The 27,384-nt window shown below is 38.9% G+C and overlaps 1 protein-coding gene across 2 annotated transcripts in view; it reads left to right on the top strand.

The window, feature by feature from the left end:
- opn7a (opsin 7, group member a) overlaps positions 1–27,053 on the top strand; it is a 58,758-nt gene extending 31,705 nt beyond the window's left edge. Inside the window, exons 3-6 of one of the 2 annotated variants that reach the window (XM_073933108.1) lie at positions 9,823–9,985; positions 15,926–16,053; positions 19,495–19,829; positions 26,221–27,053. In XM_073933108.1, coding sequence (XP_073789209.1) covers positions 9,823–9,985; positions 15,926–16,053; positions 19,495–19,829; positions 26,221–26,877 — 1,283 coding nt within the window. In that variant the 3' untranslated portion in view covers positions 26,878–27,053. The remainder of the gene's footprint in view (positions 1–9,822; positions 9,986–15,925; positions 16,054–19,494; positions 19,830–26,220) is intronic. The other variant, NM_001316948.1, reaches the window with a different exon arrangement.
- Positions 27,054–27,384: the final 331 nt, after the last annotated feature.

Genomic DNA, 27,384 nt, shown 5'->3' with positions numbered 1-27,384 from the left:
GTGTGGTTTTTATTCAGCATTTTCTTTAAAGCTAAGTTATGCCATAACAATTTTTTTAAAAATGTGAAAAATGAACCTGTAGTAAACACTTTTGTTAGTAAATCACAGTCTGAATCAAAGCATAAACACATTACCATTAATTTATTAATTTATTATTCATTATCTTTGAATAAATAGATGTGCCCTTACTATTTGATTAATGAAGGCAGACATAGCAATAAACCATAAAAACAATCATTTTAAAAAGGGAATGATATTACACTTATCTTTATTTGTAAGTGTGGTGGAAATGTCCCTGACTTTTTTTTAGTTATGCCATAACATAATTTATAAAATGTGACAAATGAGCCTGAGGTAAACAATTTTGTTACTAAATCACCATCTGAATCAAAGCATAAATACATTAGCATTAAATTATTAGCATCAGTTTATCTGTGAATAAATAAAAGTGTTTTTACATTCATTCATTCATTCATTTATTTTCTTTTCGGCTTAGTCCCTTTATTAAGCATTGTTTTTACAATGATTTGATAATAAAAGCAGACAGTAATCAGACAGTAATGAACAACAAAAAGAAACATTTTACAAAGGCAATAATATAATACATATCCTCGCTAGTAAGTGTCATGGAAATTCTTTTGTAAAAAGCTGTGGCAAAAAAATAATTAAAAAATGTGAAAAATAAGCCTGAAGCAAACACTGAATCAAAGCAAAAATACCTTAGCATAAATTGTTGACATCAGGTTAGTTTGGGATAAATGAAGCGTAGGCGTTGTTAATGATTTGATAATGTAAGTAGACTGTAATGAACAAAAAAATAAAAAAATTGAAAAAGGAATAATATTATATACTTATACTCCTCATGAACATATTTTATTTTATTAGTTATTTACTTGTTTATCTGAATACACTTTTAGAGCCTTTCATAGACTCAAGGAGTTCAAACTATGGATTGGACTTTCTTTTTTGTACAATTACTTTACTTACTTACTTACATACTTACTTACATACTTACTTACTTACTTACTTACTTACTTTTTTACTTATTTATTTATTTATTTTTATATTTTTTATTTATTTTGTTTATTTATAATTATTTATTTATTTATTTAGTAACATTTTTATTTTATTTATTTATTTATATTATTCTCATTTATTTATTTATTTTTTTTATATATTTTTATCTATTTATTTATTTTTCTTATTTTTATTTATTTATTTATTTAGTTATAAATTTTTCTTATTTTTATTTATTTATTTGTTTATTTTTAATAGTTTTATTTATTTATTTATTTATTTATTTATTATTTTTATATATACATACATTTTCAAGTTCAAACCACTGATGTTAATCTACTAACTCTACTTAATACTCTGTCAGATGAAATACAGCCTGGCACTTACGTATTACCTGAACTATGATCAGTCAGACTGTCTGTCGATCAAACTCCAAACAAATGGTCAACTGTTACTTACAATAAATGTGCAGACATTCATTCATTCATTTTCTTTTCGGCTTAGTCCCTTTATTAATCTGGGGTCGCCTCAGCGGAATGAACCGCAAACTTATCCAGCACGTTTTTACGTGCGGCCTTTTAGCTGCAACCCATCTCTGGGAAATGTGCAGACAGTGTTTACCCATAAATATATTTCACAAAACAGATTTATTAGACAGGATAACAGTCTAATGATATACAGCAAAATTTACACAGCTTTGGGGATAATATTAAATGCAAATATTAAATGAATACAATACTATTAAATTAAATGAAAAGCTGCAAACGTCAGGCTCTGTGTTCTTTATTTTTTAGATCAGCTACCATGAAAGTGAATGCAGAGGTGACAATATATTGTCCATGCTGCTATCCCATTCAGATATACTGTATGTATTAAAAGGATGCGACATGATTAGACATGTCTGTTTTCCTTCCCGTCTCAGTATTTTTCATGCTATCTGATTCTAAAACACAGCTTAAAGGATTTATAAATGCTTATGTGCTGTAGAAAGTATTACTTTATTAAGACTTTAGACCAGCTTCTTGTGTACTGGAGCACTAAAGATCCAGTAAACTACTTTGAAATGTGAGTTTTTTATTCGATGTATGACATCATCTCAACTAAAAAAATGAAGAGGGGTGGGACATAGAGCCCCTCCCATTTAAAAAAGACAGCCAATAGTGTTTTGTTTATTAATCACAGTTCTGCCAGTGAGTGGTCGAGCTCAAGCGCATCAAATGAAATGCAAATGAGAAGTGTCTTAAGGTGACGGGGCATGTCAGATACTATAGAGAAGTTTGATTGGTCAAGATTTGATGAGCAACTGAAGTATGAGGAGACTTGAAAAAAAACGTTGATCGATTAAGGTAGTAGTGACAAAGTGCAAATGTTGGATGTTTAAATATTAGTTTTATACCTTCTAAATGTAAATCTTGTCACTGTATTGGAGCACAAATAAATAAGCTAAATTTTATTTTAATTTTAAAAGGACCTTAATTATTTATAGAAATACATCATCCCTGAAAAATAGCCCCAAACGTTATCCCTTCTCCATCAGTTAGTTGCAGCAATGCGTTCAGACCAAGTGTGTCTCACGCCTACTTTTGAGTGAAGGTCCCGGCTGTACAAGTCGTAAAGCCCGCCTCCTCCGTGTTAATGAAAGAGACTTAAGCTCAAATGAAAAAAAATTATTACACTTGCAATAAAATGTTCCGAAGATAGTTTTGGTCAATTAGGGCACTGGTTATCAGCTGATATAGGTGCAGATCAATTTTTGTAAACAGTATGCTTTTAGCCAGTAATTTAATGCTATAGAAAGGGGGCGTGTCATCGTGATTGACAGTTGTGATTGACAGATTCTTTAAAGGTTCAGGACACCCCGGAGAACTTTTTTTTTTTGTATTAACAGATGTGTGTGTGTTGAGCATCAGTTAAGACAATGTTAGCACCTGTCAGCTTTAATTGTGGGGAAAACTGGATCATTTTGAGCTTTTGTCAGCTAATTTCAGCTTCCGGGTTTAAAAGGATTTTTGGGGCGGGATCAAAATCGGCGATGTAGCGCAGAACTGCAAGTGCAATGATGACGCGTCGGTTTCTCATTATTATTCATAGCGGAGTTTTCTTATCCTATGAGAAGAGCCGGCTGCTTAATTATTCATGAGACCTGCCAGACCTGCCAGTGTCAAGCCCGAGCTGAGAGACACAGAAACCACGGCACAGTATTTAGCCGTTCATGAAGGCTCATATGCGTTTTTTTCCATCATCCACGGGGTTTGTTGCATGTTTTCCCCCGCGATCTTGTCAGGTCCGATCATACAGCAAAGCTGTGTGTGTGCTGCTAGCATTTTTGTCGGGAGAGCAGCACGAGAATTAGAGAATGGTGGACGCTGTCTTTCATCAGGAGTTCGTTCACATTCAGACACATCGCCGTGCTGCTGTGTTTGCCTAAATCCTCCAGATTACTAGCAGGGCTAATGGTTAAAATAGACAGGTCAGGAGACCTGCTGCACTGAGTCTGCTGGATACGGGGATTGAGGGAGAAGTCCTCATTTATAGTGTTTACATGAACACGATTATCTTTATAATGATATAAATTGTTGTTGTCTGTATATGAAATTACAAATAACAAATGTAGCAGGGCATTAAATCACTGTACATTTCTTTGCATTTTAACTTTGTAAACTATAAACTCATGCGTCTCCTCTTTGTGTCTCATTTTGTGAGCTTACTGACAACAGCAGTTATTCGCTCCCCTTCTCCCCTGCTGGCCGCGTCCACTCCTGCCCGATGCTCGCGGAGCTCCACGCCCATTAATCATGCATCTTTTGAAAAAATTCTGAAGTAGACTCTAACCGAAAGAGGGGGGTGTCATGGCCCTTTAAACAGATCTTCTGAGCTTCGGGAGGACATTGAAGTTTTTGATTTCATTTGAAGTCATTTGATTTCTGTGTTATTTTACCATGAAAAAAATGAGTTAAGCAGTAAACTATACTTTCTGATCTACAGGATCTAATGGAGCACTGTTTATTGGGTAAAGTGAGGGCTTTATCAGGCTTTATTATTAGTTTGCTAATACACGCCTAGCCATGACAGGGAAAATACTGGTGATCATTATCTAGCAGCGATTCTTTTTATGGGTCTGAAATAATAATTAGGAAGACAAAACTAATGTTTGCCGATCTCCACATTGATCTCCTGTAAGGTTATTTGAATTTGATTTAAAGGGGGGCAAAAATAACAAACAATATACAAGATATGTTCAGCAGCTGATAGGCCTATATCATGAAGACATCCGTTGCTGTATTAATACTGCTAATGAGTTTATTGTAAGAATTGACAGGGATTGTTTTATATAGTGAAGAGACGGGATGTGTAAACATCAGGCCCGGATTGGCTAATCGGGAGGACCGGGAGAATTCCCGGTGGGCTGGTCCGTTTTTTGGCCGCGAGGGCCGGTGTCTCTAGCTCCAGAATCTGTCGCTTTCAGCAGTCACACTTTTTAAATTAATTTATTTATTTACTTGACCACAGCCTTCGTATTCATTATTTTACCGCAGCTCTGCTCTTTTTATCTATTTTCTCGTAGCATTGTGAGCAAGATGCAGCCTGCAGGTTAATGATCATACAACCAGATAAGTCACCATTCATTGTACAGCTGTTGGGGTACAGTGGTTAGCACGTTAGGTTATGACACCGCCAATCCGGGTTTGGTCCTCGTCTGAGTAACATTTTTTTTTTTTTCATTTTTATTGTTAGGACATATAATAATGTAAAGGTTGTTGAACATTTGAAGTTCTAAAACAGCTGTTTTCTCAAAAAAAAAAAAAAAAAAGACGTGATAGTATAATTATAAAATGAATTGGAAATGACCTTATTTTACAGTTTTTCTAGTTTGCTTTGACCTGGTTAAAGAAACTAGGTTCCTCTTCATTTTCATTATCACTATCCCAGCAGAGCAGAGGACCGGTCTTGCAAATGTGTAAACCCTTTCTCATTGGGTTGACACATTTTCCCCACCATTTTTCCAAACAGTTAACACGGATGTCATTCAAGCAGTCCAAACTCCATTGTTTTAGTTTTGGTAACCAAACAGAATCCATCTATTCCTAACTATTAAAAACTACCAACATCAGTATGAAATCACTGAAGCAGCGGTTTGACACTCCTTCACACAAGTCTTCAATTAGCAATCAGTCTGCAAACCTTATATAAACGATGGAAGGTCTGTGTTGTTCTGTGCCAGCATTGATGGAGGAGGTCAATATGGCTATGTCCTATACTCCCAATAGATTTGACTGTACATTAGTTTACATGTGTTTTCTCTATTATTTACAGTATTTTATTACTTTTGTCTGTTTTTTTTTTATATACAGTATTTCAGTTTTCAGCCACAGTTTGAAAAATGTCATGAATTCAATATATATTCAATCAAAGCACATCTTATTCTTGATCCAATTCTTTGCAAAAAGGCGAATTTGACAGCCTAAATAGAGACAACAAATGCCAATGGTGGTGCATTTTGAGTTCTGTATTTTGTATTTTGTTGTCTATTGTGTAATGATTAATTGAAAGAGCTCATATACTTGTTTGCAAGTTTGCAAGTTGTGTAGTTTGAAGGTAAAACTAGCTTTTGTTGCATATGTTAAATGTTTTGACACGGTATGTGCCTTTTGCAAGCAAAATGTGTCATTTTGACCATGAGTGCCGCTGTTTAGGCCTGTGTGTTAACTGTTTTGAAAATGTGGAGTTTCAGTTGACAACTACATCCAAGCAATCGAGAAAAACTGTAATATAGTCAGTGGTGAACTGAGGTGGGCCGGTCTAAGGCTTGAAACTCCAGGGCTGAAAAAGAGTCCCACTCCGGCCCTGGTAAACATCCTGTTGATATTTAGAAATCCTGCAGTGTTTATATCTTTTAAACGCACGATTTTTCTAGCATGGCAAATAGCTGTCCATGATGTGTGTATTTTGGGTCCTGTTGATTGGTAAATAAACATTAAAATCTTTCTAAAATGTATGTGCTGTTCATATGTTATTGTTCATATTTTACAAGTGATATTTCTACCCTGTGAAGATAATGATACCAACAACCTGTTATAGGAGAAATATATTTGTGCTCATAGCTGAGTCTAACTTTGGCTAGAGTGTATGAAAGATTGTTTATTTCTGCAGTCCAACATGTATTTTTTTTATTAAATAATTAAAAACAGCTTACATCACACAGTTTTTAAACCGGTTATTATTATGAGTTTTTAAATTAGCAAGCCTTTGTTATAGTGCAGATACGGGCAGTCAAATGAGAAGTTCGGGGGGCTTGGTTGATTTGACGTACAAGTGTTTAGTTGGAAGCTGGATTCCGTGGCTCTGGCTCCATCTTGTATTCCCTTCTGCGCATGCACAGGCTCCAATTTTAGCAGTCTGTTGCAACAGTTTGTGCCTGTCATGAGGCATTTTGCCTTTAAAGTGTTCAATTGGAAAAAGGCGCTGTTGCATCGTCCATATTTTTTAGTCTTTCGTTCAGACATGTAACATTCTCATACTAAACAGAAAAGTCAGACTGCTAATTTCAGATTTTAGATTAGATCAGAAAGGAGTCCAGCGCTGGCGTGCTTTACATCCCTGCTTTTAATGCTTTTCATTATGCTTGCCTCAGTACTCTGTGACCCTGCTCTGTGACTTTACATGGTCTTTCGCTTCGTGGATGAGTTGCTGCTGTTCCAAAATGCTTACATTTTCCAATAATACCACTGACCATGCAATATCTAGCAGGGATGAAATTTCATGAAGTAACTCATTGCTAAGGTGGCATCCTATCACAGTAACACAACTGAAGTCACTGAGCACTTTAGAATGACACTTTTTGTAAACAAATGACCACAGTAGGGCCTTACACTAGTGTTTTGCCAAGCCAATGTCCAGTTTCGTTTTTATCATCCATAAAACAGGAAGTTATATTACTACTGAGCTATTCCAGCGTTATGGATGCGACATTTCCAGTAAAAACTCAAAACTTTAATTCACAGATATATGTTAACACTGTATTGAAAAAAATGTTTATATGTTTCAAAACTACTAACCACAGAGTTGAAAAAAATATTTATTTGACATTTTGCATTTATGAGGTAAAGGTTTTGTTATGGATGTGACATCTCCAACCTGGTCTCATTGTGGAAACGTAGTCCCGCGGACATTTCTGGAGAGCGCGGAATACGTCCCGGCGGGTACGTACGGCTGCAGTTTTTGTTTTTGCGAATCCGCGAGAGGCCGCCGCTGTGCGCTTTTTCTCATCTCGAACGTCTCCACGCCCGCGCTGTTCTCGCGTCAACCCGCCAGAGGCCGCTGTCCGACTGACCGGATGATTGACTGCGCGACCGGCCAATCGGCTGACCGCCCTCCTCTTTCCCTCAACCCAACCAATTTTACTGATCGACCCGCCCGCCCGCTCGCTTCCCTGAACCCGAGCAACGGTTTACAAAAAGCCATCCAAAAAAAAAAAAAGCCCTGATTTTTTGTTGTTGTTTTTTTTATCCCACCGCGTTTTCGGATTTCGCCGCGTTCTCGCCCTGTCACGAAACTCGTTCACTTAATTTTTGGGATTCTGTTTTTGTCTTACCCTATTGCTGGAACTGCTCTCCCCCGGACTCGAAACCGATCGCCGTGGTCGACTCCTCCTCTCCGCGTCTCTCGAGCCTGCCGACGTTACACGGTGAGCTGAGTGGACAAACGGATTGCAGCGGGAAAGCCCTCCACAAGGAGGTGAGCGGTCAGCCGGCGAGCGCGAAAGGGGAACAGCGTCACACCGCCCCGCAGCATTCGCTTGAAAAAAAAATAAATGCAGCAGTACGTACCTCCCGGGACGTATTCCGCTGTCTCCAGAAACGTCCGCGGGACTACGTTTTCAGAATGAGCTTGGGTTAGACATCTCTGTTATGGATGCGACGAATGTAAAATTGGCACTTGTGTGACTTTGCTAAATCAAATGTAATAGCTTGAAAGCATTGACAGAAGCATGTTTGAGTAGTTTTAAGTACTGTGCAATACTCACCGAAACCAGAGCACCCGGAGGAAACCCATGCGGACGCGGGGAGAACATGCAAACTCCACACAGAAATGCCCCCTGACCCAGCCGAGGCTCGAACCAGCGACCTTCTTGCTGTGAGGCGACAGCACTACCTACTGCGCCAATGCGTCGCCACATGCTCCAGCATTCAAATAAATTCAACGAACAGACCATCACGATAAAGTGTGTCCCTAATGAAAATCTGAATTTAAGAATTGTGTGTGTGTGTGTGTGTGCGTGCGTGCGTGCGTGCGTGTGTGTGTGTGTGTGTGTGTGTGTTTGTGTGTGTGTGTGTTTGTGTGTGTGTGTGCCCGTGTGTGTGTGTGTGTGCGCGTGTGTCCCTAATGAAAATCTGAATTTAAGAATATTGTGTGTGTGTGTGTGTGTGTGTGTGTGTGTGTGCGTGCGCGTGCGTTTGTGTGTGTGTGTGTGTGTGTGTGTGTTTGTGTGTGTGTGTGCGCGTGTGTGTGTGTGTGTGCGTGTGTGTGTGTGTGCGTGTGTGTGCTTGTGCATGTGTGTGTGTGTGTGTACGTGTTTTTGTGACAAATAAGGACTCAAATCTGTATAATGACATGGGTATGACACAGGTATTACAAAAAGGAGGTGAAATATGAGGACATTGGTGACGTCCTCATTTCTCAAAAAGCTCATAAATCCTACAGAATGAGTTTAATCACAGAGTAAAGCTTCACACAGTCTCCTGTGATGGTTGGGTTTATGCAGGCCCGGATTGGCTAATCGGGAGGACCGGGAGAATTCCCAGTGGGCCGATCCGTTTTTTTGCTGCGAGGGCCGGTGTCCCTAGCTCCAGAATCTGTTGCTCTCAGCAGTCACACTTTTTAAATTAATTTATTTATTTACTTGACCACAGCCTTCTTATTCATTATTTTACCGCAGCTCTGCTCTTTTTATATACAACCAGTCTGCAGGTTAATGATGACTCAAATTAGTCTCCTATAAATATTGAACTGTTGTGGTCCAGTAGATAGCACGTTAGATCATGACGCCGCTGACCCGGGTTTGATCCTCATCTAAGTATGTTTTTATTTTTTTCATTTTTATTGTTAAGACATATAATACTGTTAGGGTTGTTGAACATTTGAAGTTCTAAAGCAGCTGTTTTCTCAAAAAAAAGACGTGATAGTGTAATTAGAAACTGAATTGTAATGACCTAATTTTGATATAGCCAGTCGTGAACTGAGGTGGGCCGGTCTGAGGCTTGAAATTCCAGGGCTGAAAAGGAGTCCCACTCCGGCCCTGGGTTTATGGGTGGGGGGGGGTATGGGGTAAGGGCAATACAATATATGGTTTAGACAGTATAAAATGAATAGAAACCTATGGAATGTCCCCACTTTTCACAAAAACAAACATGTGTGTGTTATGTGTATTCAATGCCAGGCAGTAAGAACAGCCGAGTGAAAGCTAGTTCTGCCAGAAAATTACTTGTTTCGAGTCATTAGCTCTAGTCCAAGAGACATCACAAGCAATCGAGATCAAGTCAAAGTAGTTTCGGCAGTTTCAAAAGTCATGTTTGAAGTGTACAATTTATGCAAAACAAGCCTCTTCAAATAATGTTATTTTACTAATAAATCAAAAACTGCCTTTCTAAAAACTCCGGAGGGAATCTGCCAAGTTTTTTTTCTTTTTATTTTTTTGTTCTACAACTGTTTTATCAAGAAGTCATTACTGAAAGCATGTTAGTTGATTTTGAGGAATTTATCTGGCACCTCATACGACAAATTCATTGGACTTTTTTTGTCTTGCAGGTGTTTGTTCACTATGCGGAAACAGTATGTTACTCTATGTGTCCTACAAGAAGAAGCACCTGCTGAAACCAGCTGAGTTCTTCATTGTTAACCTGGCCATCAGTGATCTGGGCATGACCCTCAGCCTTTACCCTCTCGCCGTCACCTCAAGCATCGCTCACAGGTACGATGGGAAGATGGAAAACATCACTTGATTTTTAGCCATCCAGTTCCGCTTGTTATGCTGCTTGATGTTGCAAACTGGTGTTTCCTAATCACATTATTACGTTTTTTATGCATTGTCATAAACGCTGCTTTGTAGTTGTTTGATTGTTTTCTGCTATTTATTATTCCTAGTCATTTACCCGCAGCGAGAAATGAATTAGAAGTATCAAAAAAACATACTTTCGCATAGCAAAATATAGTGGAAGCAAATTGCTGTCAGAAATTTTGATTAATATAGGATAGAGTTATTTATTTATTTAAAACCTTCTCATTTATCCTCATGTAGATGGCTGTGGAAGTTTTTTGGAAAATTGATTTTCAAAATGTTGTTACTGTTATGGTGTTTGTGGGTCAGCTTGTATCGAATCCCATTAGACAATTTGAGCAGCATCATAAAAAATATACTCAGAATTCAAATATAAAATTAGGTATAAGCAGGAGGCTTGTTTTACCAGCATTGCAGCATCCAGATCCTGTAGGGCTGGGAGTCAATCCCAAAAATATATATATATATATATATATATATATATATATATATATATATATATATATATATATATATATATATATATATATACATAGATATATATAGATATAGATATAGAGATTGTGTGGATGTTGTTTATCAATGGCAGACTTTGAGTCTCTTTTCATTTTTGTAGTATTGTTGTTATTTTAGCCGTTCGTGCAATATATTTAACTTTTTTTAATAGCAAATTTACTATTGCCAGTGTTTAAGAGGAAATAATAAAAAAAGAATTGTATTAAAAATTGAGAAATGGAATCCTTTTTAGATTTACGAGTCCTAAATGTTTTAAACTAGGGGCCCTTGCTTTCTCTTATCATGTAAAGGTAGATTTTTTCCTTTGCTTTCTCCCACTCTTTCCTTTTCTATCTCACTGTGTCCTGTACACACATACTTAGCTGTCACTTCGCTTCAGCTCATCATGTTTCCAAGGTAAAATGGTCCATATAATCCCAACCAAAAAGACCCCCACACACACATTCAGTTCAGTGCTCCATCAAGAGGAAACCGGCCGGTAAACGCAAAGATAATGATGATGTGTGCAGACGTAGAAAGAATGCAGTAGACAGACCGAATCCAATGGCTCTTTTTTTTTTTTTTTTTTGCAAAGAGTGACTTCATGTCACAGCTAGACCACATCTCTCACAAAAAAACAGACCCCAGCCATCAAGGTTAAACTACCCTTTACTTCAGACTGTTGTTAAGAGTGGCAATTGCAATCACTTGTAATGCTAGTGCTGGATCTGGAAGGTAATGTAAAGCCAGAGATTTGAACATGGCATTATGTATTTCTCTTTTTATGGCAGTGGTGGACTGCACATCAGAGAAACAAACAAACCAAACCAAGGTTATGGCTGAAGGTGTAAATGAAGGCAATTTTCATGTGTATTTTGTTAGTGAAGCTAGTTCTAGTAAACCTTTATCATGTCCTTCAGATAGACAGTGGCGTAGCGCAAAATGCAGGGGCAAAATGGGGGGGGGGGGTCTTGTCGCAGAAATCATGCTCAGTGGGGGGGTTGGGGGTTCACGGAAAACACACTTAGTGGGGGGGGGGGGTGAAAGCTACACAAAATCACGTTGAATTAAAAATTGATTTAAAGGTGCAGTAGGTGATCTTCCACAATGCTAACAGCTTGGCATAAATCTATGAATCACAATCCCTCCCCTGCCGTCTAGAGCCACGCCTCCTTGAACACGAGCACAGCAAAAGAACCCTCTCTCATGTGTTAAAAGTGCCTAGTGCTTGCTTGTCCAGCGGTGTGCAAGCCAAACTGACATGCTTTTTCAAAGCAATTATTTGTTGCATGGTAAACAATATAGGGAGAGACTAGGCGGAATAGCGGTATTTACTTGTTTTTTGTTGTTAAACTAATTAAAATCTACATTATTGAGGCTGTAAAAGGTCCCTTATGAAACTGAAAATAGTCTTATTAATCTTTCATCAGAAGATTTTAGTGGCTGAACAACACTTCTGTGAAGATATAAGCCATTTGTAACAACAACATCTAACGTTACATCAGCTTTGCGTGAAGCTAAAACTGTTTTAAAACAGAACATCAACTGTCTAAGAGAAATCCTTCAGACATCGTGTCATCCGATCTCCAGCACGCAAAGGTAACTCCAATATTGATTCGGGTTTTTAAAAAGTTTTGATTCAGCAGGTTTTTACCAATTGCGCTCTCTCGTGAACGTGCGGCGGTCGGCGGAGCTGCGTACAAATGGCTGCGCAGTTGTTCAAATCTGCATTTGCTGACAGACAGATTGGGCTACTTATCCGAATTATAAGACACGATGGTCCGACGCTTTTTAATTGGATGAACATTTTTTAGTTTTATGTCTTACCCAAAATATAAAAATACATATAAACACATTTAGATCATTTACTGTAATCATTACTATTAGACTGTGAAGAGACTTTCAACTAGCACAACAAAAAATGCTTCTGAAGACAATCACCTACTGCACCTACTTACACTAGATTTTGTGTGTGTGAAATTCTGTCGTACGTCACTGCGAAAAGGGGCAGAATTAAACAAGTTTATTAGACATTTAAAAAAGTGAGTGATTGCTCCATGTTTTCAATTTCTGTCCAGAGAGGTCATGTTTTGATCCTCGATTGGTCTCACGCAGTCAAGTGATACAATTTCGCAGGTCAGAGTTCCCCAAACTTTGCACCGTAGCAACCTGCGAAACTTAACGCATGACCCTGCGTTTCCGGTCTGACGTATTTGCGTGCATATGAATGGGAGTCTATGGGAGGAAAAGTCCAGTGTGACCGCAGCTTTAAGTGATGTTTTATGAACAAATTTCGGGAGAAACACGATCAGTCTTCGACGAGGCTAATTCATCACACATAATCATTCTATTATCCAATCAGCTTAAGACCAAACCCCTATAAATAGTCAAACACGTCATACCTTCATTTTCTCTTGACTTCAGCGTCCCTCCACCACCCCAACTCCACACTATTAAACCCGATACACATTTAAATCTTCAGCTTGTTGCTGAACATGCCGAATAAATGTCAGTATTTGACGTCAATATGACGTTGGATTAAGATGTTGTCTCAACGTTGGATTTTGGTCACTTTCTAACACAACGTAAAATCAAACAAAAATCAACGTCATTTGACGTCGATATTGGACGTCAAGATAACGTTGTCCTTAGGCACTGGCTGGACATTGAATTTTAGTCACCTGACGTCACAACCTAAATTTAACCTAATATTAATGTCTCATGACATTGAATGCCTGCTGGGTCATGCTAATGTAGCCGGGGCCTGTCTTAAACATAATTGTTACGTTCCGGGACGTATTTGTTTCTGTTTTGTATTTAGCTGCATCCCACATCGCATACTTATGCACTATACTACACCATTTTGTAGTATAAATAGTGTAAGTAGTGTGTTCACACTGAAAACTCTAAAAATAATAAGTGCACTTTAATTACCCACATGATGCACTCATTCAGCCGCTAAAATGAAGTGTGTAATGATGGACACTTCACGCACTCAACGACCGCAGGTTTAAGGCTGATTTATACTTCTGCGTCAAACACCGGCGTATGCTACGGCGCTGACGCATAGGCCTACGCCGTGGCCGTCGCCGTCACTGATGTGCACCTCTCAAAAATTGTAACTAGACGTCGCAACAACGCGTAGCGCGAGCTCTGTGATTGGTCGGCTGACGAGTCGGGGCGGGACCGAGAGCCGCGCGAATGGCGCGAACCCAATGTAGCGATTGTTTACAAGTGTGGAGTCCCGTGAAGGAGCTCCGGATGGAAAGTTTTGTTTTGTGTTTACCTCATAGTTAAAGTTGCTGCACGTCCGCCGGTTCCTGCCTCAAAATGAGCGAGTTTGAGCCACTTGTACATCCCGGAAGTGTTCAGGAAAAGCAAAACAACAGCGAAGAAACTCGACACAGAGGAACATTAACACCTCACTGCCAACTAGCGTTTCGGAGTGTTAATGTAGACCAACAGAGACAGCGCGCAGAAGTATAAATGCACAGCCACGCACGTTGCATGCGCCGTGGGTTACGCCGGTCACTTGATGCAGAAGTATAAATCAGGCTTTACTCACGTAGCAGAAGGGGCAGAGCTATTGGGCGCACATGTTGGATAACTTCATTTATTTTGGATTTTCAAAGCAAAATTCTCCTACGAGAGTGGTAATAGAGCCTCCCGATGCTAAATGCGGTTATACTCAGGGCAGGTATTATTTGATAGTTTGATCATTTATTTCACTAATTTGGCAACCGTCAAACGTCATCAGGGAAACGGTTTGAATTTCCGCTAACACTATCCTGTAGAGTGTGTAAGTGCATAAGTGCATGAGTGCATAGTGTATAGTGTGCCATTTGGGACGCAGCTTTTCTTTTCTTTCTTTCTTTCTCTGCTACACCCTAGTAGGAGATAATGAACGTCACCTGCTGCCACTTGTGATCTACTCAGTGATTGGAGGACGAGTAAAGTCGTGGGCATTTAAGCAGCAGTCTCCACTAGACCAGTGTGTTTTTGTGTGTGGAGGCTCTTTTCTGAGGCTTTGTATATATATATATATATATATTCTTTGTTTGATCCTTTAAGCATTATTTGTTTATTAGGAGCTTTAATTTGTAGTTCTGTTGATGCTGTTGACCATCTCGTACAGCTTTTGCCTCTAACTGTTTTTGATTGTAAGTTCATTTTTGTTTTCAATACTACTTTGTTATCCACTCTTTGTTAATTTGGGATTGGGATAGTAGAGAGGGGGTGCCATTTTCCTTTTTGTAACTTTTCTCCTGTTTATGTTAGTGGGAGTGAGAGTATTTTTGATTTGTTTTTCTTTTCCTTTCTTTTATAGATTATCTAGTTCTTTCCTTTCTCTCTGTTAGAGAACTTTTGTTTGTTGTTTTGGCTTGAACCCCCTCTTGAAGCTTTTTTGGAACCCTCCCTTAATCCTTGATTAAATCTTTTGTTAATCTTTATTCAGGTTGCATTTTTCTTTTGTTCAGTCCTTTGAGAGGTTGCTCATGGGTAGGCCCACACAGAATCTGCGCACGCAGATTTTCCACAAATTTTTCCGCAGAATTCAGCAGATTTCTGCAGATTTTTAGCCCATCATTAATTCTGTTTATTTACTTGAGTAAATGTGTAAATCTGAATTTATTCAGTTATTTATTACTTTTTATTTCATATATTAAGGTTTTAGTTATGATACTCCGCTGGATACTCCCAAAATAATTCTGCAGAAATCCGCAGATATTTTCCAAAATTCTCTGCAGAAATAGCAAAAAACATTCGCAGATTCTGTCTGGCCCTGCTCATGGGACCTTATTGCTGACACACATACACAAAACTCCACTAACATTCTGTCGCGTACCTGTGTCCCCCTAGACAGAGTTGAGGGGAACGTAACAATAGTTTTAGCTACTTTCTAATAACTGATTTATTTTATCATGGCCATGATGACAGTAAATAATATTTGACTAGATATTTTTCAAGACACTTTTATACTGCTTAAAGTGACATTTAAAGGCTCAACTAAGTTAACTAGGCAGGTTAGGGTAAATAGGCAAGTTATTGTATAATTATTTTGTCCTTAAAATGGTTCATTAAAAATTAAAAACTGCTTTTATTCTAGCTGAAATAAAACAAATAAGACTTTTTTTCAAAAGACAAAATATTATCAGACATACTGTGAAAATTTCCTTTCTCTGTTAAACATAATTTGGGAAATATAAAAATATATATATAATTCAAAGGGGGGCTAATAATTCTGACATCAACTGTACTATGGAAGGCAAAAAAAGGCTGACAGAAAGCAACAATGCAATGGACCACTCATGGTCTTTAATCCTGTTGTTTCTTATTGAGTGCTGTTTCCATTTGCAGGTGGCTGTATGGAAGAACAGTGTGTGTGATCTATGCCTTCTGTGGTGTCTTATTTGGGATCTGCTCTCTCACCACTCTCACTATTCTCAGCACTGTTTGCTGCCTCAAAGTCTGCTACCCACTTCACGGTACCCTAAGTTATAATTTACTATGAAAAGTAGAAATGTTTTTGATTTGAAATACATTTAGATATACAGCGCTCATTATATATAAGTCCACCCCTCACTGATCTCTCTTTTAAATTCTTATTTTTAATAGGAAGCTATGCAATATTATATTCGTGCATATACATTATTTAGTCTGTACTGTAGCTAAAATTGGAGCTTATCTAACAAACTTTCTCACATGTCATCCAGCCATTCGATTGCTGATCAGGAGAGGTTAATCGCCTCGCTGTTCCCCCTCAATACTGCATAAACGCAGCACGACAAATAACCCATGACAAAGCTGAAGTGCAGTCAGATTCAAAGAAGAGGCGCACAAGTCAGACTAAGGCTTGAAAATAAACCCAGAAGAGTGTATGCCCAGCTTAACAAAACAAGTATTTTCAGAAAATGTCAGTGTGACTTTTGTAGCTCTGTGACAGAACAATGAGTAAAACTGGAGTCAGTTTCAGTTTTGTTGTTCTTCATGGATTTTGCTTGTTAACAGCAAGTGTTTATCGTCAGTTCTTAATAGCACTTATTTATTTCACTTCTCTTCCTCTGTGTTCTTTAAATTTCTCCTGTAATTGAAAAAAAAAAAACTTCTTTTAAGTTTGCAAACTTGATGGAAATTAAACTGTGATTAAATTGTAAATAATTATTGCACATTACTTAAGCATGGTGCCCATGTTGACAATAGCATGCTGCCCTTAATGGCTGGGCTGTGGACTGTGATGGTCCATGCATTTCCTCTGTGGAAGTGTCACTTCCCTTCCAAAACTCCCACAGCTGCTCAGTTGCAGTGCAAGGTTAGTGTAGAAATCCAAACTGGAATCAGTAAGGAGCATAAGCAAACTAAATAACTTGTATACACTCATATATCACATGGAAAAACTAACTAATATGCATATATGTTCTTTACATAGTCCTCAATGCTAGACCCAAGCTAGAAAAAACAATGAAACGCAGAAACTGTCACCTGATTTGTTCCTGAATGAAACTGTGTTTTGAATAGATTGATAAAAAGATTGATTCAGGCTGCGTCCGAAATAGCCTACTACTCAGTAGGTACTGCATTTGAATTTAAATGTACTAGTAGGGCATTAGAAAAGTAGGGGTGTCAAACTCATTTTAGCTCCGGGGCCACATGGACGAAAATCTGTTCCCTAGCGGGCCGGACTAATATAATCAGGGTGTATATAACTTAAAAACAACAACATCAGATTGTTTTATTTGTTTTAATATGATCAACATAAAACATAAAGCTTGAGTGTGAGGACAACATCTCACAGAAATGTGTAACTTTTGGATTTAGTGGCTAATTCATATGGATTCATACAATATCATTTGTTTAATTTAGTACGATTTTCTTGTCCACTAATGATAGTTGGGTTTAGGGGTGTGGGTGCCACGGCTCCTTTTTTATTTTGTACATTTCCGTCCGACTGAACTTGTACGAATTCGCCACAAAACTGACAAAATGTGAAAGAGTTACATTTCCTTGTGAGAACAGCTCAGTGTGGTATGGCAGGGCGTAGATGTGCTCTTTCTCTCTGCGAAGGCTGCAAAACTGATGGTGATTCAGGATTCTTTATCGCAGGGGTTCTCAACCTTTTTCACTTTTTGCCCACTTCTTTCTCTGATCAATTTTTGTAGGCCCACCTGAAAAATAACTTTTCTCAAAAATATTTGTATGAAATGCTCATTTAAACCTTTATTTATTATAAATATATGTATTATATATGTACAAATGTATTATATATATATCTATAATACACTTGTTGTGTCTTCTATTATTTTCTATTATCAGCATTTTATATAATATAATATAATATAATATAATATAATATAATATAATATAATATAATATAATATAATATAATATATTATACACTAATTACATAATATATATTTATATTAAAACTATATATAAATATATATATATATATATATATATATATATATATATATATATATATATATATATATAATTATTTATTTACATTTATTTTATTTTTTTTATTTTATTTAAAAAAAAAATTTATGCAAAAGAGCAGCCTCTGCTTTAAGCTGAACTGACTGAATATCTGTTAAATATGTACTATTCTAAAATATACAAACGATTGTAAAATACAGTAAACACCCTAGGCCTAAATCTGTTGAAACGCTGATGGCGGTTGAGTTTGCAGCTAAATATTATTGGGAGATCGCTGACAGTTACAGTGAACAGCTCCGCCAAAGTGCGTCTGAAGCTCGCTTGCAAGTTTATTTTCCAGTCTATGACAAAAACACAACTGATCTTCGCTAGATCCTGTATGGGTGCGCGTCTGTTATAAAACACTCGCAGGACATTAATTTGGACGACTATGCAGATATGTTAAATAGTTCACACAAAAATACACAAAGAGAGACTTTCACTTTCACCACGCATAGTTTGTGAATGAACAGATGCGTGTTGCCTACTAATTGCAGAAGCAGTCATGAGGGTGTATTTGTGCCAAGCTTGAAGTAATTAATCACAGAACTGGAGAAAGTGAATTACTTTGATCATTTTAATATAGCATATTAATAATGAAATCCAAAAATTGTCGTATTATCCACCTGTAGGATCGCTGAGGCCCACTAGTGGGCCACGGCTCACCGGTTGAGAAATCCTGCTTTATCGGAAGAAATTAACTGTTTGAAGTTGCGCCATCCAGTGGACACAATTGGAACAGCAGCTTCTTTTATTGAAAAATTGCAGGTCATTTTTATACTTAACGGAGTGATCTTGCGGGCCGGATTAAACCTGTTTGCGGGCCTAATCCGGCCCGCGGGCCATACGTTTGACACCCCTGTTCTTTACCGTATAAATGTGAGCAGTATGAATGGAACTGGCACACACAACATCTGCCCTTTTGCCATGATCACGTGACCTACCCTTTTCGTTTACGTTGCTTTACTCCCATTCATGAATTCTCCCACGTGGGCATCATGGTATAGCGAAGCATGCATCTGATGCACACTTTAGAACAGTGATGGGCAAACTCGGTCCTGGAGAGCCGGTGTCCTGCATAGTTTAGCTCCAATGCTAATCAAACACACCTGAACATGCTAATCAGTGTCTTCAGGATCACTAGAAATATATAAGCAGGTGTGTTTGATTAGAGTTGGAGCTAAACTGTGCAGGACACCGGCCCTCCAGGACCCAGTTTGCCCACAGCTGCTTTAGAATCTCGCCGGAAGTAGTAGGTTATCCGAGTACTTAATGTATGCTGTTTTTCAAATTCTATGAATTTAGACATACTACTCGGCTTGCATATTGTTTTTAGTTTACAATGGAAGTTTGTGATTTCGGACGCAGCTTCAGTGTCATTAGAATGACTATATTTTGTTTTATATTATTTTTGACCATAATCTTTACAGTGTTTATGTGTGTCTCCTTAGGTAATCGGTTCAGCTATGAGCATGGTCGCATGTTAATAGTGTGTGCGTGGGCCTATTCTCTTGTGTTCGCCTGTTCTCCACTTGCCCACTGGGGGCAGTACGGACCAGAACCCTACGGCACAGCCTGCTGTATTGACTGGGCCTGGTCCAATCAAAACTCAGTGGCCCGCTCGTACACCACTGTGCTCTTCATCGCCTGCTATCTGGTGCCGTGTGTCATCATCATCATCTCTTACACACGCATACTGATCACGGTTCGAGAGTCCCGCAGAGCGGTGGAGCAGCACGTCTCAGCGCAGACACGCATGGGCAACATCCAGACCATCATAGTGAAGGTGCAGTATTCAGTTTTCAAGGTTCTTGATTTTTTCATTCATTCATTCATTTTCCTTCGGCTAATGCCGAGTTCAGACTGCATGATTTTCAAAGTAGTCATGTCACAGATGTTTTCACACTGCATGACTATCTGGGCTAGCGTTTCGTCGCTGCTTTGTTTACAGAGGGACATTTACATTGCATGGCTTTACTATAGGAAGAATCGCCGACAACTTCATCCAAACTACGTCTCACAGCCAAAAACGCGTCGTATATCTTTTGTTATTAACTACATAATGAGAAAGAAGCCTTTAATGGGGTAGAGCATGTACATGTTTGCTCACCTGGGTTTAAAGGGAATTAGCCATTTCTCCTCAACGTTGATAATGAACTAATTTCTTTCTGTATGAAACGTCAAACAGACACGGTTGCTACTGAGTCCTGTCAAACCTCCACTAGTTTTTCCTCCATTTCGTGGGTCCAAATAAACCGAAAAAGAGCGCTTTTAACTTCTCCCCAGCCTCCCGCTGGCCTGCAGCAGGTATACACACACGCACATACAAGTGAAAGCTGCTCTCTCATTGGCTGTAGGCGATCGCTGATGTTATTTTCAGTCAAAACTCAATTCACACGGCATGATTTGAATCGTCGACAGCTCCAGATATTTAGCACGCCAAATATCTCACAGGCATCGGCGACTCATCTGCAATTCTCTCAGATTGCGTTTTTGATAGTTCATACTGTGTGATTGTCACTCACGTGCACGAGCAGCGATTTCCCTGTGATTTCAGGCATTTGTCGGCAATTTCTCAAAACCTGTCGGCGAGCCAAAATCGGGGCTAAAATCACGCAGTCTGAACTAGGCATTAGTCTCTGTTTCAGAGATCGCCACAGTGAAATGAACCGCTATTCTAGCATATGTCTTAAGCAGCGGATTCTCTTCCAGCCACAACCCAGTACTGGAAAACACCCATACACACTTATTTACTCACATACACTATGGACAACTTAGCCTATTCATTTCACCTCTATTGCATGTCTTGTGAAGGAAACCCACATGAGCACAGGCAGACCATGCAAACTCAACAAAGAAATGCCAACTGACCCAGACGAGACTCAAACCAGCGACCTTGCTGTGAGATGACAGTGCTAACCATTGAGCCATCTTGCTGCTCATTCTTGATTTTTTTTTTTTTACATTAAAATTAGTGCTGTCAAAATTAATGTGTTAACGTATGCGATTAATTTTAAATATTTAACGCTTTTAAAAAAATACGCAATTAACGCATTTTTTTTATTTCCTGTTGTGGTCGACATGTTCAACATGCAAAGAAATATGGATAAGACCAAGAAAGCACTATTTGAAGGCAAGTTTCAGTATAAAACATTGTCGCATCACCAGGCTATCCAGCATTTCCTTTAGAGATTCATGCATTTTCGAGTGTTTTATTTTTAACTTTCCGCATGGCAAACGGAAAGAAAAACCTCCGCATTTCATGACTCGGTGGTCCTTTAAGGTAATCAAAAATCACTGCTTACATGGTAGACTCTTAATAAGAGTATTGTCTTAATCATATTAAAATCAGAGTATTGGTTTCCATGTAATGGTACTCATTGAAACTCAGATGATGTCGCAAGCTGTCAAAAAGCGCATTTCTCTGCCTTTTAGCATGCACCCGCCAATGTTTTATTACGTTTGACGTGTTTTCCCCTTAAACACAAGTGTCTGCTTAGAGTTGTTGTGTCAGAATCCTTGTAAAATACAGCCATACATTAGAACGCTTAGTTTAAGCAAATTTGATGAACGTGGTCATGCGTGTTGAATCTGAAGGGAGTCGCTCCGGCTGCCCTGTCCTGAGCGAGTTGTGTTTGTGTGTGTCTGTGTGTGCCTGTGTCTGTGTTTGCGCGCTTAGCAACAAACTTGCCTAAACGTTGTTGTCCGTAGCCACTAAATCAAAAAGGTAAGAATTGCCATGTCAGCTTACATCATGCAAAAGAAAAGGTCCACATTGTCCCCAGATAATGTCAACAGACTGGACTGTTTTAGGAAACTGCTGAATGTAAAAGGAGGACTTAGCAAAATTGTTTCTACTTTATAATTAATGTTCTCAACTCACAGCAATACAACTTTACAATTAGTTCAATTGTTTGTATTCAATTCTTTAGTGTTATTATAATTTTCCATTTTCCATATCTGTAATGCCTGTATTTTGGCATTTTATGCAGTCCGATTAGAATCAAACATGGAAATTAATATATATTTTTTTCATTGGCATTGATTGTTTTGAAATTCAAATTGCACTAACATGCCTGTGTTTTTATTACTTTAATAAATATGGCTGTCCAGCGGGATCTTGATGGTTTATTGTGGGTATGTCGTTTACATGAAGAAATCTGTGTTACAAGGTAAACAAACATTCTAATAAACAATTATATTTTGAATTTAAATAGTTTTTGACTTGCGTTTACATTAATTTTACATTTGAATAGCCAAAATTACAAGTTTCAGTCTTTTAAATGCAATTAATTGCGATTTTAATTTTCAAAAAAAGTGTGATTAATTAGTTATTTTTTTAATTAATTGAAAGCACTAATTAAAATATATTTTAAATTAATTAAAAAATTAAACCGCAAATTCAAACAAGGACTCTAAATAAATAAATAAATAAATTACAGCTGTGTTTTTTGGAATAATTCTGCTAAAAAAAAATTTGGTAAAAATGTAAACATTTACTTAAATTTGCAGTATAATATTATTATATCTTATTTTAAATATTAATAATAAAGATGGTGCCTTGAATCATTCACTTAGAACACAATTATTGTTTATAAAAAAGATATTTAAATAATAATAATTTAGACAATTGCACAAGATTTGTTTAATTAAACTGGTGATCCTCCAACGTAAACAACAGCTTGGATTGTACATTGTACTAATGAACATGTTGTTATGACAATTTATCCTGCCGAAACCACAGAAAAGAAACCTGGAAGCGGCTAATAGAGTATGACTTAGTAAGCAGGAAAGCTAAATATTTTGACAATCTGAATTTAATAGGTGGTAAAGGATATATATGAGCAGTATTAATTATGATGTATAATATTTCACTTACATTGGTTCAGTGGCAATGTTTTCTTTCTGTGCTACTAATTGTTCCGATTAATGACATGTCATGAAAACACTCTCAGAGTGTTCCATTCTTAAGGGCTCATGCCCTAATCCCTTTTAAAGCTGATGATGTTGCTGGGCAATATTGCAGAGCAAACACATTCTTGCTGTTTTTCAGTATAGGTCTATACTTATGTTATATATTTCCCTTACAGTATTTTATGGTTAAAATTCAAGCATTATATATTTAAACATTATTAATAAAATGCTCTTGTTATGAGAAACTAAATTTTTTTTTAATTTTCCAGAGTTCACACTTAGCTTATGATTGATAATTAAGCTTGTTTGGCATGCTGTCCCGGCAGAGAGCCCTGTGCTTATAAGATCCTCGAGCCCTGGGCTCCTTCCCGTTAACAGGGCGAGAGGGTAGTTTGAGCTCAGGTAGAGTTCGATGAACTCCCCCAACTCATTTCTGGCTAATGACAGATAAAGGGATGGTTAAAGAGCAATATATGGTGTACTGAGACTCTGAGAATTCAACTATAATGCCAATTTGATTGTTCAATTAACTTATGCCTAGTTCAGACTGCGTGATTTTAGCCCCGATTTTGGCTCGCCGACAAATGCCTGAAATCACAGGCAAATCGCTGCTCATGCACGTTAGTGACAATCACACAGTATGAACTTTCAAAGACGCGATCTGAGAGAATCGCTGATGAATCGCCGATGCCTGCGAGATATTTGGCGTGCTAAATATCTGGAGCTGTCGGCGATTCAAATCATGCCGTGTGAATTGAGTTTTGACTGAAAATAACATCAGCCATCGCCTACAGCCAATGAGAGAGCAGCTTTCACTTGTGTGTGCGTGTGTGTATACCTGCTGCAGGCCAGCGGGAGGCTGGGGGAGAAGTTAAAAGCGCTCTTTTTCGGTTTATTTGGACCCACGAAATGGAGGAAAAACTAGTGGAGGTTTGACAGGACTCAGGAGCAACCGTGTCTATTTGACGTTTCATACAGAAAGAAATTAGTTTATTATCAACGTTGAGGAGAAATAGCTAATTCCCTTTAAACCCAGGTGAGCAAACATGTACATGTTCTACCCCATTAAAGGCTTCTTTCTCATTATGTAGTTAATAACAAAAGATATACGACGTGTTTTTGGCTGTAAGACGTAGTTTGGACGAAGTTGTTGGCGATTCTTCCTATAGTAAAGTCATGCAATCTGAAAGCCCCTGTCGCCGATTCATCTTGCAGTGTAAACAAAGCAGCGACGAAACGCTAGCCCAGATAGTCATGCAGTGTGAAAACATCTGTGACACGACTACTTTGAAAATCATGCAGTCTGAACTCGGCATTAGGTGTCATGTTTTTGGACTTTGGGAAAAAACCAGGGAACCTGGAGGAAACCCACGTGAGCACAGGGAAAACAAGCAAATTTTGCACAGAGATGTCGACTGGTTCAGTGGGGATTTTAAAATGTGACATTCTTGTTGTGAGGCAAAAGTGCTAATCACTGGGCCACTGTGTTGCCCAATCTAAAAAGGAGGAGGAGCAGGGGTGGGAGGGGGTTTTCTTCAAGACGAAGATACTGAGATAAGAAACTTGTTATTTATAGTGAGCTAGGAACCATCTGATTGGTGAATAATGAATTGGCTAATGCGGGACCAGCTGTGGACAAACATAAGCCAACCCAAGCTTATTCTGAAAACGTAGCCCCGCGGACGTTTCTGGAGACTGTGATTTACGTGGCCGGAGGTACGTATGGCTGCATTGTCGTTATTTCAAGCGAACGCTATGGGGCGGTGTGACGCCGCTCCTCTTCGCGCTTGCCGGCTTATGGGTCACCTTTTTGTGGAGGGCTTTCCCGCCGCAACCGGTTTGTCCGGTTAGCTCGTCATGTTCCGTCAGTGGAGCAGAGGCCCGGAGGGGAGCCGGCTGTGATGACGACCGCGTTTGAGTCGGGTAGAGCGGTTCTAGAATTCAGGTAAGTCATAAGATCAGTCAGTAAGTCGGACAGACGGTCGCTCGACTGCGGCCTCCGGAGGCTTTTTACGCGAGGACAGTGCAGGCGCGAACGGCGCATGTTTGCGTGAGGCGTTTGAGACACAAAAAAGCAGGCACAGCGGCGTCTCACGGATTCGCAAAAGCAAAAAACTGCACAAATACGTACCTCCCGGGACGTATTTCGCGGTCTCCAGAAACATCCGTGGGGCTACGTTTCCAGAATGAGCCTGGGTTGACACAAGCATGTGTTTTCTTCACGAAATTAGTTTATAAATGCACTTCACATTTTGGTAAATCAGAATCTTTGTGCAAAATACAGTTGTTGCAATTCCAATACTACTGTTTTGACAGTATTATTGATCAGCTTCTGTGAGTTTTCAAAAAAAATTACAAAATTATAATACAAATAGTTTTACCAACCTGTTTTGATTGTTTCTGCAGCGTTCACACGAGACATGGAACGCGAATCAAGTGCGAGTAATTTATATGTCAAGTCAATACAAACGTCCTGCGTCAATACAGTCAATACAGATATCCTGCGGCACAATCCGCGCGAATGACGCAAAATGCGCAAATGGCACAGTGTGAATGGTGCGGCGAGAATTGAGCGTTTTTCGCGCCACATTAACCAATCAGAAGCTTGCTCTTTTGGGGTGTGATTATGACGTATCGTCTGTTGTAGGTTTCACGGGGGAAATCCTCCAGCCGACACTGACAATAGTTCATCAAACTGGTCTCGGCTCAGTCAGAAGCACCGCTGAAAGCCCCTATCATCCAGGTACAGTTTCTGGAGGAGTTTATGAGCTCACAGAGCTGGGCGCACCTCTGAAAGAATCTAGTGGACTCAGACACAGCCCTAAACGTATCGATGCTGTTTTTTCAGCCTTCATAAAGCACTAAACACTGTTATTTTCTTCATAATATCCATGTTAGCCCTTTAGCAAAGAAGCTAGTCACCGGGCAGACAGAAGTCTTGCCCATCACGCGAATCTGCATCTGTTCTGAAGTGAATTTGACAAGCGAATTAAACGGATTTGACGCGTGAATTAAGCGAGTAAACTCAAATGTTCACACGGCTACTTACGCACGAATAGCGCAATTTATCCGCGTGTTCCGCGTCTGGTATGAACACAGCATCATGTGTATATGCTGAATCTGAGTATTATTTCATAGTTCAGTAAAAGCTTCCATAAGGATAAACATGACCTTCTTCAACACTATTAAACCATCCCGTAATGCTCCTTGTGAAGCTTGTGAAACTTAACACCTATTTCATGTTTTTCTCTGTTTTTCTCCAGCTGAGTGTAGCAGTATGTATAGGATTCTTCACTGCTTGGAGTCCATATGCACTGGTGTCTATGTGGGCGGCGTTTGGCCATTTTGATGACATCCCGCCCATGGCGTTCGCCGTCCCTGCAATGTTTGCCAAATCCTCCACCCTTTATAACCCTCTCATCTACCTCTTGCTGAAACCCAACTTCCGCCACCTCCTCTGCAAAGACATGCGCTCGCTGCGAGGGGTTTGCATGCACCACTGTCTGTGCCAGTGTTTTCCCCCATGGAGTTACCGGCCATCATTGGCCCTCAGTCTGCGGCCCCTGCGGCGGCGAGGTCAGTCCATTTCTGAATCAATGGGGGGGCCTGTAGGTCAGTGTCACTGCCCCTGCGAGAGGTGCAATGACCCCTTTGAGCAGTTTAAACACTACCCGCGCCGCTGTCCAGTCAAAGTGAACACTGTGCAGTTGTCTCTGCAGGACAGCACCGAACCTGAATTGGAGCCAGAGCCGGAACCTAAAATGTTGAAAGAAGGCAAACCAAAGAGTCAATCAGTGGAGTGTAAAAAGTCTGTGCGGGTCATCGTGAGGGGGCGGAAATGCTCCGAAATTGACAGTCTGGAGATCACCTTGGAAACGGTGCCTGCTCCTGGTACAGCTGCCAAAAACACCAAACCGTAACACCTGAACCTATGCATGGGTTTGTGTGTGTGTGTGTGTGTGTGCGTGTGTCTCAGTGACTTTACATATGGCTCAGTTAAGGCAAGACACTACAGGCATTGCCCTAGGGCTTTTTGTTTGTTTGTTATGTTTTGTTTCAGACTGCTTGGAAAAAAAAATACAAAATGCTTATTTCCATTTTTATGCACTTTTTTGATCACAATTCATTTCGTTAAAGGCCATTTTCTTAAACTTTCTTAAATTAGTAATGCATCTCCATTTCAGTAGCACTTAGCTAAAAACATATGTTCTACCAACATTTTCCTAAAGTTCCTGTTAAATAACAGGAAATAAACAGGACCTTTTTACACCCCTAAACATGAGGCTGTAGAAAATGTTGCAAGTCTGGCTTCTTGAAACTGGTGGATATTTAATTTAATAATGTCTTGTTTGTGTGCTTAATGACATTTCAAAACTTCTAGAGCAAAAAAAAAACAACAACATCTAATGCCATTTTTGATGTAATCT

This window comes from Danio rerio, chromosome 20, assembly GCF_049306965.1.
Source record: "Danio rerio strain Tuebingen ecotype United States chromosome 20, GRCz12tu, whole genome shotgun sequence".
NCBI lineage: Eukaryota > Metazoa > Chordata > Actinopteri > Cypriniformes > Danionidae > Danio > Danio rerio.
The sequence above is the reverse complement of the archived record's forward strand: the minus strand, read 5'-3'. Positions and strand labels throughout refer to the sequence as shown.